At 44.6% G+C, this 15,915-nt stretch overlaps 1 protein-coding gene across 2 annotated transcripts; it reads left to right on the forward strand.

Moving 5' to 3' along the window:
- The first annotated feature begins 138 nt into the window (after positions 1-138).
- PPP1R7 (protein phosphatase 1 regulatory subunit 7) lies at positions 139-15,450 on the forward strand. 2 transcript variants are annotated; one of them, XM_035544724.2, is made up of 11 exons: positions 139-275; positions 761-838; positions 1,006-1,128; positions 5,024-5,079; positions 6,058-6,123; positions 6,751-6,881; positions 7,739-7,901; positions 11,323-11,439; positions 12,358-12,462; positions 13,371-13,457; positions 15,068-15,450. In XM_035544724.2, the coding sequence occupies exons 2-11, from the start codon at positions 796-798 to the stop codon at positions 15,242-15,244; spliced, it is 1,068 nt and encodes a 355-aa protein (XP_035400617.1). In that variant the 5' UTR covers positions 139-275; positions 761-795; the 3' UTR covers positions 15,245-15,450. The 2 variants fall into 2 exon arrangements, with proteins under 2 accessions (XP_035400617.1, XP_035400618.1); XM_035544725.2 differs by lacking the exon at positions 761-838 and having other exon boundaries at positions 172-275.
- Positions 15,451-15,915: the final 465 nt, after the last annotated feature.

Here is a 15,915-nt window from a genome sequence, read left to right on the forward strand (position 1 = left end):
GTGGGGAGGAGGGAGCCGGTCCTAACCCCGCCCGGAACTACAACTCCCAGCAGGCAGCGGGAGGCGGGGCGCATGCGCACCGGTGCCGGGCTCCCCGGGCCAGCCCCCCGCCCCCCGGGGCGCACGGCCCGCAGCGGCGATTGGCTGCGGCGCGGCGCGAGGGCCGGCCTCCGATTGGCCGCGGCCGGCGGCGAGGCGGTTTCCGGCAGGGGGCGGGGGGAGGAGAAGCAAGATGGCGGCGGCGAGCGGAGAGGGGCCGCAGGAGATGATGGAGGGTGAGAGCCCGCGGGGGGCCGGGCGCGGCTCGGCGCGACATGTCGCGACACGGCGCCAGGGCGCCGCTCCCCGCCGGACAGCCCGCGGCGGGGCTCGGGCAGCCCCCGGGGGTGCAGCCTGGGCGGGGAGAGGTGGCAGGAGGGGGCTGCGGAGGCGGCCGGGGCGTAAAAGAAGAAATAAATAAAGGCGGGGAGGAGAAGCGTGCCCGCCTGCTCGGCCTCGGGCCCCCAGGGCAGGGCGGCTGTGCCGGGGACACGGCTCCAGTAGCGGCAGGGACACTCGTGGGCTCTCCTTTTTTTTCCTTTTGGCAAAGGAAAATTCTCCTTTTTTTCCTTTCGCTTCGTGCCCCTGGCACTGCGGTACACGGCACTGGTTTGTTTATTTTTTTTTTCTAAAAGGTCTTTAAATGCAATTATTCTACTTCCATCTCCGTGATCTTTGGAATTGCACTTCATTGATCTAAGAAATTTCCTTTTTCCTCCAGTCTTCTTCCCAGATTGTTGGTTTTAGGAAGATGTGATGGGAGGAAAAAGTGCATCCAAAATCAAAGTAGAAACAAGGGGTAAGAGGCCTTTTATTTAAGACTAAACCTTTCAATTAGTTAATTTAGGATTTCTACTAACTGCCTAGTGGCATATGTGAGTCCTGGTTGTTATATCTGCTTGCTGCTTCTGCCCCCCGCCCCACTGCCAGAAGTAGACTAATTCTGCTGTTGTCTGTCTCGTGCAGTTGATAAGCGGATCGAATCAGAGGAGTCGGGAGACGAAGAAGGGAAGAAGCAAGCAGCGTGCTTAGTGACAGACCTCAGCCAGCAGAGCCTGAGAGACGAGCAGAATGGCGAGAACTCCGCAGGTACGGTGCCGACCTCAGCGATCGCTTTAGGAAGCGTCAATACGGGGCATGCGGTCACACCTGTGTGTCAGTCCTCCGTGTTTCTCATAGCTGCACAGGGGTTCTGTCAGCGTTAGCTAATAACGTGCATCTGTGCAAGAGAAGACTTTTAAAAAAGGGTAATCATAGTGTAATCGTTGCTAGAGTAAAGCTGCCTTCTTTTATGGATCCACTGATATTAGACCTTCATTTTTTTCTTCTTTGGCTGCGTATGGAACCATGCTTCTCTGTGAAATCCTTACCGCCAACATGCAAAGCAGCTTTTTTCATATTTTTTGTGTGTGTGAAAGTTACTGCTCTCTGTAGAGAGATGCTGGAAGCGTTCGTTAGAAACAAGCAAAAACAGCTCTTCGTAATTCTGCTTTAATGCGTGTAGTTTTTAACTTTAAAAATTGCCAGATTCCTTTGGAAGGTAGAGAAGACTATTTCTAGATAGATTGAAGAAAGCTCGTGTTTGTTTTTTTTTAAATTAAAAGGCATCAGAATTGCACCTTTTTGAATTCTCTTGACTTCAAACTTTCACTGCTGTTTTCCTGGTTTGTAACAGCGCATTGGGTAGAAATTTTGACAGGCTTTTTAAGCCTGCGTGTGTTTGATGGTAATGCTTGTTTTAGAGTAGCTTGCATAGAATTTGTCAGAGCAAATCAATTTCTGAAGACTCCATGTGGCGATATTTTCTGGCCTTTTAATAATGCTAACTAACAATTTGAGATGTAATAGCTTCCTTTTTGATAGACGTGCTCCTGTAGTTGTTGGTCTAAAAATGGAAGGGAAATAATACAGAAAATTTTTTGCAGCAAATTTTTGACTGTTTATGTACTACAAATCCCTCCTAATTTAACCTCGTTCCTTAGACTTGGTGAGTGCGTCTTCCAAACTTGCAAATTTCTTGTGAGAGTTTGAAATCTCACTTCTTAACGAAATGAATTCCCTCTTGGTTGTTAACAATTCAGTGTTAACCATTAAAAAATAAATAAATCGCCCAACAAACTGGAAGTTGAACAATGGTGTGATGATATCTTGAAAAGGACAGGAGCACATCTCATAAATGGTAAATCCCAAGCACTAGGTGGTCAAAAGAACCACTCAGATCAGCCTGGCGTGGTTTTCCTTTGCACACACGTCACATTTTGAATATTTATTTAGCTGGCTTAATTTATTTGTGCACGTGAGGTTGTGTTTTCTATGTTGCTCCCTTGGGAATTGTAATATTAGAGAAACGACTTCAAATGACGTACTTTTATCCCAAGTGGAGGCAGGAAGAACAGCTTCAGATTTGTCTGAATTGCATCGGATACTCTTTACTGTAACAACTGGGTCGGCGTTCTGTCTCCTTCCAAACTGTTAGGATTCAGAAAACTTCTTTTAGGGCAGAAACCAAGCAGAGGAATAATGTTGGAACGCTCGAGTTAGTTTCTTCAGCCAGCTTTTGAGTTGCTCAGCTAAAAACCAAAACGAACAGTCCTCCACGTTGTTCGCTGAGGATCAAAAAATAGAGCTCAAACAGCTGAAACTTCAATTTCATTGTTTAGCTAATTCTCTGAGGAATAGCGCCTTTGTGAGAAAGCTTCTAACTTAGCTATTTATAATATTTTTCATGCATATGCACTTAAAAAGTGCAGTTAGGCTTTCAGCCGCTTTAAATGGTTGCGATGCTGTGGATTTACGTAACTCAGTAACTGCTGGTGTGTACTGCGGAACTCGGCTTTCCTGAATGTTGTCGTCTTCCCTACGTTTGCAGAGCTGTCTAGCTTGCAGGCGTGGGTTTCACAAAAACTTGCTTAAGCAGCTTCAGTGCCAGAGCAATATTTTTTCCCCCCTTGAGAAACCCGCTGCATTAAAAATCGTGGACTGTTTGCATGCTTACTGTGTGCAAGTGCAGTTCGTATTCGCATCACGACACTGATTTGTCCATGTGATCTGCGCACACATCTTGCTGCTCAGACTGCTATACAGGGAGTATTTATATACAGTACATAAACTTTCTGGGAGCCAACCTTATTACAGAAATGTTTATGCCTATTAGTTTTAAGTCGTTTTTAGTGCTGTGAAGTTGTTGCATTTCTCCTGTGTGATTTGGTTTGGCGCCATCAGGCTTGCGCGCTTTTTGCCTGTGCTGGCGCTACCAGGGCTGGTCCCTCAAAGTCATATGGCAAAAAGTCCCAAAAGAAGTTCCTTCCCTGTGACTTACTGCTCGTACAACTCAATACAAGGGGAATTGTTTGCTTTTTAAAAAAAAAAAAAGTGATATCTCAAGTAACTGTTGTTCCAAACTTGGGCTGTGTTCCTGCTGGCCGTGAGTTCAGCTAGGCTGCTCGTTTGTCTTGGAGCACTTTGTACTGGCAGATTTTGCACCCTAGAAATAGGTCAAAGAGCTGCAGCTGGGGAGCGTGTCCCGCTCCTCTCCTGAAGTGCATTGCTCCCGATCTGGAAGAAAAATAAGAAAATGCAGGTGCTGCCCGCTGCCAAAATACTGACAGGCGTAGGTATGCGTGTCAGTTTTGGTGGCATTTCTATACCACCGCTCAACGTCACCAAGCCTACCAGCTCATTTCGCATCCCTGAAATAGAGTTCATGCTCCCTGCTAATTTATGCTATATGCAGCATTAGAAGAAGAGGGACAGAGGATTGTTTTTCAGTCTTAATTTCTGTGAGTTCAGTTAGGACTCCTTCCTGTTTGAATGCTCAGGCAAGAGCCACGGCCAAATGCAGGAAGGTAAGGCAGAGCGTGGAGCTATTAAAACCTTGGAGTCTGGCAGTATTAAAATCTGTACTGTTTGTACTGTTAATCCTTACAATATCGCAGATAATTCCAAGCATCTGTAGGAAAAACTCATTAAGTACTGAGGATATTTGGCATTTGCACGGGCGTTGTGACCATGCTGGGCTGTGAAAGTATTCGTTACTTGTGGGTTATGGAATGAGCTCGCATCCTGTAATGAGGAGTTAATCCAGAGCCTTTAGGATTTGGCTAATTAAATATCCTTCTAGTTTTTTGGTAGCACAGACAGAAGCTACACGCGTGAAATGGAAAGGGGTTGCATGTTGTATGTCTGTTTTGCAAAGTCTAATTAGACTTTCTCTGGAGATTGATGCAACCAGCACACCATCCTCAACAAATGAGAATCGGGCGTGAATTATTCATCGTGAATTTATCCAGTAAACTTCGCTCCCTCTTGTGCTGTGATAGAAGCACAGCAAATGTTGGGCTGTCTTCCAGAGCTACAAAAGCATTTCCCAAGAAAATGTATGCAGCGTGATAAACAGTGTTTGCTAGCATATTAGTGAGTTCATTCAAACAAAAGAAGGGAGATCCATGCAGAAGAGGGCACAACATTGCCATAAACTGGCAGTATTTATGCAAGGAAAGCTGAAGGGTGGGATTGCTGAGATGCTTGGTCGTTCTTGGCACTGTCGCTAGATAGTTTAGGTGTGCTTAGATTCCTTCTTGGCACTGATGTGTTAGGATGTCTGAGGAGCACAGACGCTTCAGAGGGTGTATCTTCAGAGAGATGATGGCCCTAACCGTAAAGAAAAAGAATCCTGCCAAGATCAGCCTTAAGCCAGCGTTATTCAGCAGCCACGTAAGCAGGCTGGGTAAGCCGCTGTCCTTTCTGTCCTTTGTACTTAGGCCTGAAATTCTATTCAAAAATAAAACTGTTTTTGTGACTAGCTGTCATGATGAGAAGCCAGACAGGTGAAACGTATTTTTAATGCAGCAGAGTATCTGAAGTGTGCACGTGTTCCCTCTTCAGAGGGTGTTTGCTCCCTTTGTCTCTCTGGATGTTAGCTGTTGTCATCTTGCCTTTTGCAATCATGTAGCAGAACTTTATAATGTATCTGCTTCTGCTGCAGGAGAAGCAGAGACACCAGTGGACATGGAGACAATTAGCCTGGATCCAGAAGCTGAGGTAAAGGCAGATTTTTGTCCTTATGGGCTTTACACAGAAGGAAGAAAAGGATAGCAAAGGCAAGTATCGACACCTGGTTATGAGATCCGGTTCTTCTGAAGGTGCTGGCTATTCTGTCTTCCCCAGAATTGATTCAGAGCCTTTAGACTAGAAGTAGAGGTGTATTGTTCTTGATCAAAATCCAAAACCTTTTGTGGGTCATTTTGAATTTTGGAATAAGCATGGAGACACTGAAAGTGGGGCTATGCTGCAAGCGTCACCGATGGGGTACGAGCTTTTGTGAGAATCCTTAATGAAGTGGGTGCTGCAGTCAGACCCGTGATTTGTAAGAGACACAGCGACTCAACCGGCCTTGTGCCTGGGCATAGGCAGCCACCTGAGCCTGTGCGCTGGAGAATTTCTGAGCTTGGGTGATGAAGGTCTCTTTGTTTGACCTGTAAAACTAGAGCATCTGGGGCTGAGCAGCATAGATGTGAAGTGCTTTAGCTGTTTGCCAGTGCCGAGTTATGTTGGCAGAACCACCAGATTGTTTGAACTACTAGTGGTTCTTACTCACCTGAGGCCTGGAACTGGAAATAGCGAGGTGTGTTCCAGTTACACCCTAGCAAAGTGGGTAGGAGAATTTTGTGCAGTACTTTATTCAAGCCAGACAACAGAATTTGTCTTTCTGAGTAAGTTCCAAATTTACTGGAGGAAAAAAAAAAGTCCCCTATTGGTGAAACAAAGCAGAGACTCAGGAAAGGGCTGTTGCACTTTCACAGATACTGCTTTTGCAGCTGATAAGCTTAGGCCCCATACTTCACCTTTGGTGGAAATATCATCTTCCAAAACAAATTTTCACAAGCTCTTTAAAGGGAAGTTTTTACGAGCTATGAATTTTGTAAGTCAACAATTTTCCTTACAACAAAGTACCAGGTTAGTCTTGAAGAGTGTTCTGAAACACTTGCTGAATCCCTCTGACCTCCGTTTCTCTTTCAGGATGTGGACCTGAATCATTTCCGAATTGGAAAAATTGAAGGATTTGAGGTGCTCAAGAAAGTGAAGGTAATGGTCCTAAGGAATAGAGAATGTCACTTGGAGCTGGACGTTTTGCGCGTCTGATCTATTAGAGAACAAACACGCGGGTCTCTCTTTGGCTGAGATCCTAACGAGTTCACCTTCTGCTTGACCGAAGAAGGTTTACCCATTTGTCAAGTAGTAATAAAAAATGCTGGGGTTTTGCAAGTTGGTTTTGGAAGTGAATGAGAGGGAACAAATCAGGGTTAATTCTAAGAGATGCATTTTGTACTTGCACAGGCCTAACAAAGAATATTCTAGACTGGAAAGGACCTCTGGAAGTCTCTCGTAACTCCCTGCTCAAAGCAGGTCCAGTTAGAGCATGTTGCTCAAGGCCTTGTCCAGTTGAGCTCTTGAATGTTTCCAAGATTACATTACAGTTACACAGTCTCTCTGGGGCCCTGTTCTGGTGTCCGACCACCTTCATGGTAAAAAGCTTTCCTTCCGTAGCGTTGGAAGAAAACGAGGAAAATTCTATTAAAAAACAAAACAGAAACAAATAAGCCACAAAACTTTATGGATAACCCAAAAAACTGTCTGTGTGCCAAGAGGCGTTACATACTGTCATTTGTATCTATCTTCCTGATTGTTTTTAAACTTTTCTTCAACTGTTAGACTCTGTGTCTGCGTCAGAACTTGGTTAAGCGCATTGAGAACCTGGAGCAATTGCAGACCTTGCGGGAGCTGGATCTCTACGACAATCAGATTCGGAAGATTGAGAACTTGGAGGCTCTAACGGAACTTGAGTGAGTCACAGGGAATCACCAGGATTAGCCTGAGGGTGTTTTGCCACTCAGTGAGTTACATGTGCTGTGCTTATTCCAGTCTTTACCACCCAGGCCCTTCTCATGATCCGTTTGGGTGCTCTGTGAAGGACAAGGTCTGGTCTCCCTTGGTATTTAACCTGTGTGGTAAAATAATTTCATTATCCTGGAGCTCAACAGGGACAGTCAGCTGGACATGAAATGTGTGCTCTGTAAGACAGTAAGAATGCTGGGTGGTTGATGCTTCTCTCCGGGTACAGAAGCACTCGGGCATCCCTTGGTATTGACGATGAGAGCTCCGTGTAGCAGGCTGACCTTCCTGCGGAAAATGACAAGAGACTTGACACTTTGCGGGGGACATGAGGAAGGAGTAGTGCTCCTCCTAGCTTCTGCCACTGGTCCTTGATCGCTCTGGAGACAGATCACGAAACTGTTTCCACTGGGGTTGAGGAGGAGTGACCTACTTCCTGCAGTTGCAACTGCTTCGTGCTTAGGGGAGGCCCTGTCCTTGTCCGCAGAGAGGCTGAGCTTTTAGGGACGTGCATTTCCTACAGACTCTGCAGTACTGAAGGCTGGCTGCCTCCCAGAGTGGCAGGTCCACAACTGGGCAAAATAAGGTCAATCCTTTGCGTGTTACATGTCTATTTTTTTTCCCCTGTTATGCTGTGGAAGTATTTTGAAAGTTATATTTATTTCTGATAAAAGAAACGCCGCGTGTGACTCAGGGCCTAGCAAAACGCTTCTGTAGGTAGTCAGGTTCACCACCGATTTACAAATGTCCCTTCTGGAATCGTTCGTGCCTCCTGGACTGAAGAGGCCTTTGTTTTGTTTTACCTCAGGATCCTGGACATCTCGTTTAATGTTCTGCGACACATTGAAGGACTAGATCGGCTTACCCAACTTAAAAAACTCTTCCTTGTCAACAACAAAATCGCCAAAATTGAGAATTTGAGCCACTTGCAGCTGTTACAGATGTTAGAGTTGGGATCCAATCGAATTCGGGTAGGCTTGCTGTACGGGATGTTAGCTGAAGAGTTTTGAGCTCTTTGGCTTGGGGTTAGCCCTTTCCAAAAGTGCAGTGCACTGACTTTTACTTGCAATTTTGCTGTTTTTATTGTTCTAGTCATTTAATGTGTAATTGCTTGTTTGCTGCACCTGCTGAATTCTTTAATTATGTATGCATGTAGTGCCTGGCTACTAAACTACTATTGATGAATCTCTCTTTAATGCATCCCCTGTGTGTGGCCTCTTGCAGATGACAGTTTCCTCTTGATAGAGAGCCAAGCCTATCAAAACTAGCAGTTACTGCTTTCTCTTACCTTCCTAGAGGCTGGCACTATTGAGTTCAGATGTAATTGTAGTTTCAGATTCGTATGTATAATTGATAATTCTGTTAGTCTCCCTCAGGAAAAAGATCTTTCTTGACTTTACTCTGAAGTGCCTCAAAAAACTGATACTCCACTGCTGAGTGCTTTGTCTTACGGTTCAGTTAGTGACCTCTCCAGCTCTGCTGATTTAAAGTCTGCGCCACTTAAAGGGAAGCAGTTCTGAGTAGTCTTTGCTCTCCATAAGGCACGCTTTTCTGCATCTTGCCCAGTTCATAAGAGAATTGGTGAAACAGACAGCACAAAAGAGCTGCAATGTGCAAAGTAAACAAATTCTTTAGAAACTTCTTCAATGATGTATGCTTTAGAAAATAATGGTTACAAGTGAGCATTTTTCCAATCTGAAAATTATATAAGTTGGCACTCCCCAGTTACAGTCACCGAAAAACTATTCGTTATGCTGAAGGAGCAGATGAAGAAAATACCTGTTTGTCCTCTATATTGCAACCATTGTGGAAGCACGCTTCTCCTTCTAGGAAAGAAGGAAACAAAAGCTATTATAAACAGCCTTTTAAGGCAGAAATGGTTGCTGCTTTTATGAACTGGAAAATTTTCATTTTTCCCCTAAAGCTAAACTGGACTGACTTTTCTATCTAAGAAGTTATTAGTTTGGAAACTAAATTACTTCTGGGAATAAATCCCAAGTGGGAGAACATCAGCCAAATAAGCAACTAGGAACCTTACAGTTTGCATAGGCTGGGGAATGTGACCTAGAGGGATGCAGTTTCTGTATTCAGAAATGTAATAGGCTAAGCACACTTACTCTTTCATTTCAAAAGCTGGGTTAAAAATATTACATTACATATCTGAACATCATTATCTTGTGGAAAAAAAATCCAGCTAGATTTCTGTATGGACACTTAGGTGGTATATTGCCACCAGTGTTATCAAGCCTAAAATTATATTTTAAAGAACAAGGTTGCATTTATTTTACATGTATTTTTGCAGCACTGAGACTGTGCATGTTTAAAAAAAAAAGTTATACTACTATATGGGTAACACAGCTAAATTATTTTTAGCATTTATCTGTTAATTCTGTTCTGGCTTCTTCACAAACAGCACTGCTCTGTGCTTCTGGGTGCTTTACTGGAGTGAAACCCGGTAATGTCTAGGGTAGGCATGAAAAAAACCATCTTGTTATTTGAGGACGCCTAGAACTCTTTTGATAGTTTTCTGCCAGCAGGATAGCCTGGCTCCATGCTGTATAGGTGGGCATATCCTTAACTCTGTAGGACAAAAGCCTATGGGCTGTCTGTTCAGGCAGCGTTCGTGGTTCTGGGGTGCCTGATAAGTTCATACCCTGCACATGAAAGCTCCTGCAGTAATGCTGTCTTAGTTGTTTTGCTGCAAAACTCTAACCTCTCGGTGCACACTTACCCTGGAGTCTGTCATGACTTATTAAGCACTCGTAGTTCTGTCCTTTTTATGTGAATGGTGAGGAAACGTAATTTTATGCCTGAGCTAATGCACTTTCATGCTTTTCTTTCCGAAGTTGGACTGAGGCAACTACGAGGCAAGCACTTTATTTGTTCCCGAGTTTTTTTCCTCATGCCCATCTGTTTCATACTCTCACTTAAGCGTGGCTTTTTTATAGCTTTAAATAGCTTTTTTTTTTTCTGATTATTTCTTCTCAGTACCCTCAGAATCACAAGTATTTCCTCCTCAGGGCTGGGGGAGCTACCAATGAGAAACAAATCTATTATTTTCTTGCAAGGCCAAAGCAGGGGTAAGTCCACAGGCTAGAAGGAGGGTGAGTCCAAATATGAGCTGATAAAACAACTTACATTGAATCTGTTGGCAATTCTGGGATAGAGGTTGAAAAGATTCTTTCCTTTCCAGAGCTTACCTGTAATGCGTTGTGTGCACTTGTCCCTCTTCCTCTGCCTTCCCTTGCCCAGAAGCGTGCGCACGCAGAAAACTACGTGGTGCTAGGACTTGGTGTCCTGTCACACCAGCACTGTTAGTCTCGGAAATCGCCAGGCAAGAGGAATGGGGAAAAGCTGAGGTGTCACGAGATATTTAACCACAGATGCACAGCTGTGTGTATATCTATATCCATGTTGCTGCTTTTCTGTGGGCTGAAATCTGTTTTTAAAATTCCCATCTTTTTAACAGCACCTTTTTTCTTTGATTTTTTTTTTCTGGCTGTCCCCTGGGGGGGGAAAAAAAAAAAGCATTTTCTTTCTTTTTACAGGAGCCTTTTCTAAATCCATCCTTCTCCCCTTTTCTTGCCATGTCTTTTTTTCCTCTTCTCTTCATGCCTTCTGGTGCCCCTTCCTTTGTAAATAATGGTTCGTTTTGATGCCTCACAGAGGTCTTTTCTCCCACTGACAGCTGAGCTCGGGACTTAAATTTGTGCAGTGTATACGTTCTGTCAGTAGAGTGTGTATTTAACAGGTATATATCGCTTAAATTGGTACATGTATGTTCTGCCGGTAGCACGAATATATAGCCTGTAGTTAAATGTATTAACACCTTGTGTCATCCTTACCTAGATACACCCATCAGACAGTTAACCTTGCTTATGACAGAGAAACTGATACGTGGAGCAGCTTGGCTCCGACTGCTCTAATCGTTGATGGTCAGGACTAAATTTGGGAATTACATTTTCCGTTCCCAGAGTCTCTCCATTCACCAGTGACAGCTACTCTTGCTTCACAAATGAGTATCTGTGCCCTGGAAACGCCTCATGCCCAGGGAATGTCCCCTTCAGTGCTCCTTGTGCCTGTTCGTTCTCTTCCCTGGCCTGGACGGTGGTGGCAACAGAGGACAAAGTGATGTGACAGTGACGTGACCCCTGCTGAAAGTCCGCAAACAGTAATGCTGCGAGCCAGCTGTCACAGGCTGAGGCTCGCTGTCACCGCGCTTGTCCTGCTCTTTGAGGGAGGCCCTACCTTGTGCACAGTTTGTGTTTGGAACTGGCAGGCTTGTCTTGCAGCGGAGTGCAGCTGCACAGGCTGAGGCTAGAAAATGCCAGCCGCATCTACAGGCTGCAGTTTTGCATCCCAGCAACGCTGTCTCCTTTGGTCATTTTGCAGGCAATTGAAAACATTGACGCCTTGACTAACCTCGACAGCCTGTTCCTTGGAAAGAATAAAATCAGCAAGCTCCAGAACTTGGATGCATTGACGAACCTGACTGTGCTCAGTATACAGGTACTGATTCTGCTCCGTACCGTTAGGTGTTGAACACCCTTGTTACGGGAACAACCTTGTAACTTACAGTAAGCTCTGTGGAGTCAGTGGGTCTTTGGTGTCTGGGTCAAATTGCCTTATTGGAATAGTGAGATATTTTGTGCTGTCTTTTCTTGTCCTTTGGTACTAAATGAGATTGACGCTGCTAAAATGATAAAACAAATGCTTGATTTTTGTGAGAGAGGACAGGAAACAAATGTTATCCCCCCACTCCCTTCCTGAGGTACTGCAGAGTAACATCAAATGAGTTATGCCAACGAAGTGCACGTAGTGGCAGTGGCTCAGTGTCACTACCTTCTGCCTGAAGAGGGGGGAAATGTGAATAAGCTTGTGCTGAATGAAATGTGTCCTTAATGAGCTAGGGGAATGTCCCAGCCTTTTCTAGAGGGTGGAATAAATACATGACAAAGCAAGTACATTCTGGTATCCCTTACAATTATTTCTAAGTGTTACTTGCTGTGTGTTGCAGTACCTGTAGGCATCTTATTTTATAGGATTTACAGAGCTATATATAGCAGTGTGTATCGTGACTGAAGTCATGCAACTTCCTTTAGGACCATTCCATTAGAAAGACCTACAAAATGAATGCTATCAGTGCATAGACTTGTTTCTAAATAGACCAAGTAGAAAATTTTCAGGCTACAACTTCTGATGGGAGAGTCAGGATCTGACTCTACTAAGCTTGGAGACTTTGGCTTTTCTGGAACTTCCTTGAGCACAGTGGCAGAGAGATCCAACAAACTGAGTGCACAGGATCAGTGGGAAGCCAAGCAGACTATTTTCCCTTCCCATCCATGCTTCAGAGAAATACTTCTCCTCCAATGACTCGCTTACGTTTTGTGTTTTTAGAGTGAACTTTAACTGCTGTTACACTTTCAGAGTAACCGTCTGACCAAGATTGAGGGGCTGCAGAGCTTGGTGAATTTGCGTGAGTTGTACCTCAGCAACAATGGCATCGAAGTCATCGAGGGACTGGAGAACAATGTGAGCAGGCCAAAAGCACGTCTGAACTGTTGCCCTTTAGGGAGCTTTTGTTCCTCAGCTTCCCCAGTTACAAGTGGGGTCCTCAGTGTCTAGAAAAGACCAGGAAGGTCCAAGTATTAGTTATCTAAAACTATTTTACATTTATGAAGCTCCTCCAGATGTTCTGGAGCAGATTTTTTTTTTTGTGACTGGCAGGTGGGTCAGGGCGTGTGGTTAATGGAGCAGCCTGGTGGATTTTGAGCAGTGGAAAGACTTGATAGCCACTGCTGGCTGTCTCTGCAGCCTTTCAAACAGCCGTCTGTAGATAACTGAGTCCTTTTCGATAGGACAAGTGGACCTGGAAGTGAAAGGGGCAAGCCATGGCATGTGGCTTGCCATTGCCCTTATACGTTTCTAGATTTCTGGATAGGACTGATCTCACGGGCGCGTGTAGCATTTTCATTCTCACCCAACAGCAGGTGGCACTGTAGGAGAGATGAGAAATCTGCAACTTGGTTGATTGTGTACAAGGCAGAAAAAAAACTTTCTCTAAAACTATTGAGCTTCCTGCTGCAAAACGTTTATTCAGCTCTACTGCTCAGGACACTTCTGATCCAATTTTTAATGGATTTCTCTTAACATGCTATGAGGAAAGCTTACTTTTTAGGTGCCCTTGGCTGGCAATTGTCATTCAGCCAGTAGTTGCTTTCATTTTTGCCTCATGGCTTCTGGAAGGTCAGTAACTCGGCTTAATTAAAAATAGTCTTTCTTGCTATATGTAGACAGTGAGAGTACTTGTCGTGCTGCCTTTAAACAGCTGGCAGTAACACATCATTGCTTCTAACGATTTTCAACTCTGGCCTGACAAAGTAAGACAGAAAAGATGAAAGGAAATCCAGTGTAATGTCTTTTTTGTTTTGTTTGTCTAGAACAAACTCACAATGCTGGACATTGCATCTAATAGAATCAAGAAGATTGAAAATATCAGTCACCTAACGGAGCTGCAGGAGTTTTGGGTAAGTGCAGGTGGAACTGTTCCCTGAAACATCTGTGCACGGTGAGAGAGACCCCTCTGATGGGGAGCAGCAGGAGGGTGGTGTCTGTCTTGGGCAGCTGCTGTGAACTCTTTCTGGTGACTATCTTTAAGATTTTGACAGTCTGTGCAGATGGAGGATAATGATTCCCTCTGAGGAAAGAGTTAAGCCTAATGTGATTTTTGCAGGGCTCTGATTAGTGGTAGCAAGCCTATCCCTACCTAGGAAATAGGCCCTGCCTTCGCGGTTGTGGTGGTTATGAAACAGCCCTAGTGTGTCCTATTTTTGCAGATCTCATCTTTCTTTAAGTCAGCATGACTGTGTAATGAGAGAAGCTGATACTGGCTCATGACTGCACTGGAACACAGTATAGGTTTAGAGCAGACTTGATACGTTCATGTTGTTATAAATATGAAGCAAATTAAACGGTCTCTGGTTTACTTCGATTCCTAGGAGGCAGATAATTGTTAGGGTTGCTTTTGTTATCTTCGGTATCCTGAGTAGTGAAGCCCTTTGCCATTCATGAGGCTGGTAAGCATACATTTAGAGACTCCCCACCTGAAATATTGGTACTCTGACATCTTTTGGTAGCTGTGTACAAATCTGCAGAAGGAAGAGCTGCTTTAGTCCAAGGTCTTGACTATAAAACCATCTTTGTCAGGAACACCGGCAGTCCCAATGATGACGCAGTTTTCTGTCACTGCAATAAATGGAGAGAGGCAGCTGTAGAAAATAGAGCTGCTTACCACACAGCAACAGGGAGCACAAAGTTTCCAGTTTACCGTGAATGCCCGATGTGAGGAAGAACAGTTGTTGAGGGAGGACATTGAATTTTTTTTTTTTTTTTTTTTTTAAAGGTGGTGGTTTTGTAGTAACTGCCGATGTATCCAAAACCAAAGCATGGCTGTAGTCTCTAGGCTGGGCAGCATGTGGCCACCGTGCAGACTTTGCTTCCTTGCCAGACAGTTGAAGCATTCATCCCCTTGTGTGGGAATTCCTATCCAGTGCAAACAGGGACGCAGCTCCTGTACTGACAGGAGGAGAAGCTGAATCAGAGAGCTCGGTGCTTTCTTTGGAGCACAGGAGCAGTTTTTGTAAGAAAACGAGGAGGTAAAGGGAAGAGGAAAATGTCACTGTGCATCAGTTTGGGGCCTTCTCATCCCACCCAAGAAGTCATGGAAGTAAAGATAGATACCACAATCAACGAAAACCTTGATATGAAGGTTTCCAACCCTTAAATGAACGAAGTATGGACTGGAATAATACATAAAGAGTTGGTCCCAGTGTTTTGCTGGGGCTTTCCCATCAAAACCAGTCAGACTAGATGTGTTGTCTGTAGAGTGGAGCAGGTGACCTGCGACATAAGACTGTGTAAGGAAGTTGGTGCTGGTTAGCAAGGCTTGGAGTGAGAGAGAGAATGCGGAGGGCACAGGGGGGAAGGGATGTGTAGACAGGGACTTCTTACCTGTACTTGAAGGTTGTACTGCCACTGGGTGGTACTCCTCTTGAGCAGCCATGGTTTGGCTAGGTTCCTGCTAACCAGGCTTCGATGGAAGTATTTGTTTGTGAGTGTGCACTTCTGTGCTCTGCAGATGAATGATAACCTTGTTGAGAGCTGGAGTGACCTGGATGAGCTGAAAGGGGCGAAGAACTTGGAAACTGTTTATTTGGAGCGAAACCCTTTGCAGAAGGATCCCCAGTACCGGCGCAAAATCATGTTGGCCCTCCCGTCTGTCCGGCAGATTGATGCCACGTTTGTTCGATTCTGAACCTCCTGCTGCCCTCTCTTCCCTGCCCTCCTTGGAGAAATGTCCCAATTGGGTTTTTTATCCACTTACCACTCCCCAGGTCTTCAGTACGCTGACACTCGCAGAGCAAATGGTCAATAAAAAACACTGAATACCAATCTTGTGTACAATGCACTCATTGTTTTTGAAATGTTGTTATTATTATTATTAAATCTTAACACAAGAGACTTCCTTGTACTTGTGTCTGTTATTTATATGGGAGGCTTCGGCAGCGACTGTTTGCCACAGACTTGAGCATTTCTACTTGGAGCCACTTGCTGACTTCCGTTGACTCTGTGACACCTTCAGATTAGTGATGTCCTTGAAAACATCACTGTCCCAGATCCAGACTCAAAGGAGGTTTGTAAAAATGTGGAAAGACAGTGACAGTGTTAACATGGGGAAGAATCTGATAAAAATGCTCATACAGGTCATCAGATCAGAGTGCTAAATATCTGTATGTAAAACTCTGTGGAGTGTGTGTGGGGGGACAATTCTATAGCAATTAGTTTTTTGAAGCACAGTTATGACTGAGAGAAGTCTGAGCTATGGAAAGTGTGAGGATGTATGTGGCTGGATGAGCTGCCCTCAGAGAGCCACTAGCAATATAGCATCTGTGTTTAAATGTAGAGCTTTAGACCAAGCTGAGAACT

This window comes from Cygnus atratus, chromosome 9 (assembly GCF_013377495.2).
Source record: "Cygnus atratus isolate AKBS03 ecotype Queensland, Australia chromosome 9, CAtr_DNAZoo_HiC_assembly, whole genome shotgun sequence".
NCBI lineage: Eukaryota > Metazoa > Chordata > Aves > Anseriformes > Anatidae > Cygnus > Cygnus atratus.

Coding starts and splice junctions, on each gene's coding strand:
- PPP1R7 (XM_035544724.2), top strand. CDS start 796: ATGGGAGGAAAAAGTGCATCCAAAATCAAAGTAGAAACAAGGG. Junction 6,124..6,750: donor AGGTGCTCAAGAAAGTGAAG/GTAATGGTCCTA, acceptor TTCAACTGTTAG/ACTCTGTGTCTGCGTCAGAA. Junction 12,463..13,370: donor TCGAGGGACTGGAGAACAAT/GTGAGCAGGCCA, acceptor TTGTTTGTCTAG/AACAAACTCACAATGCTGGA.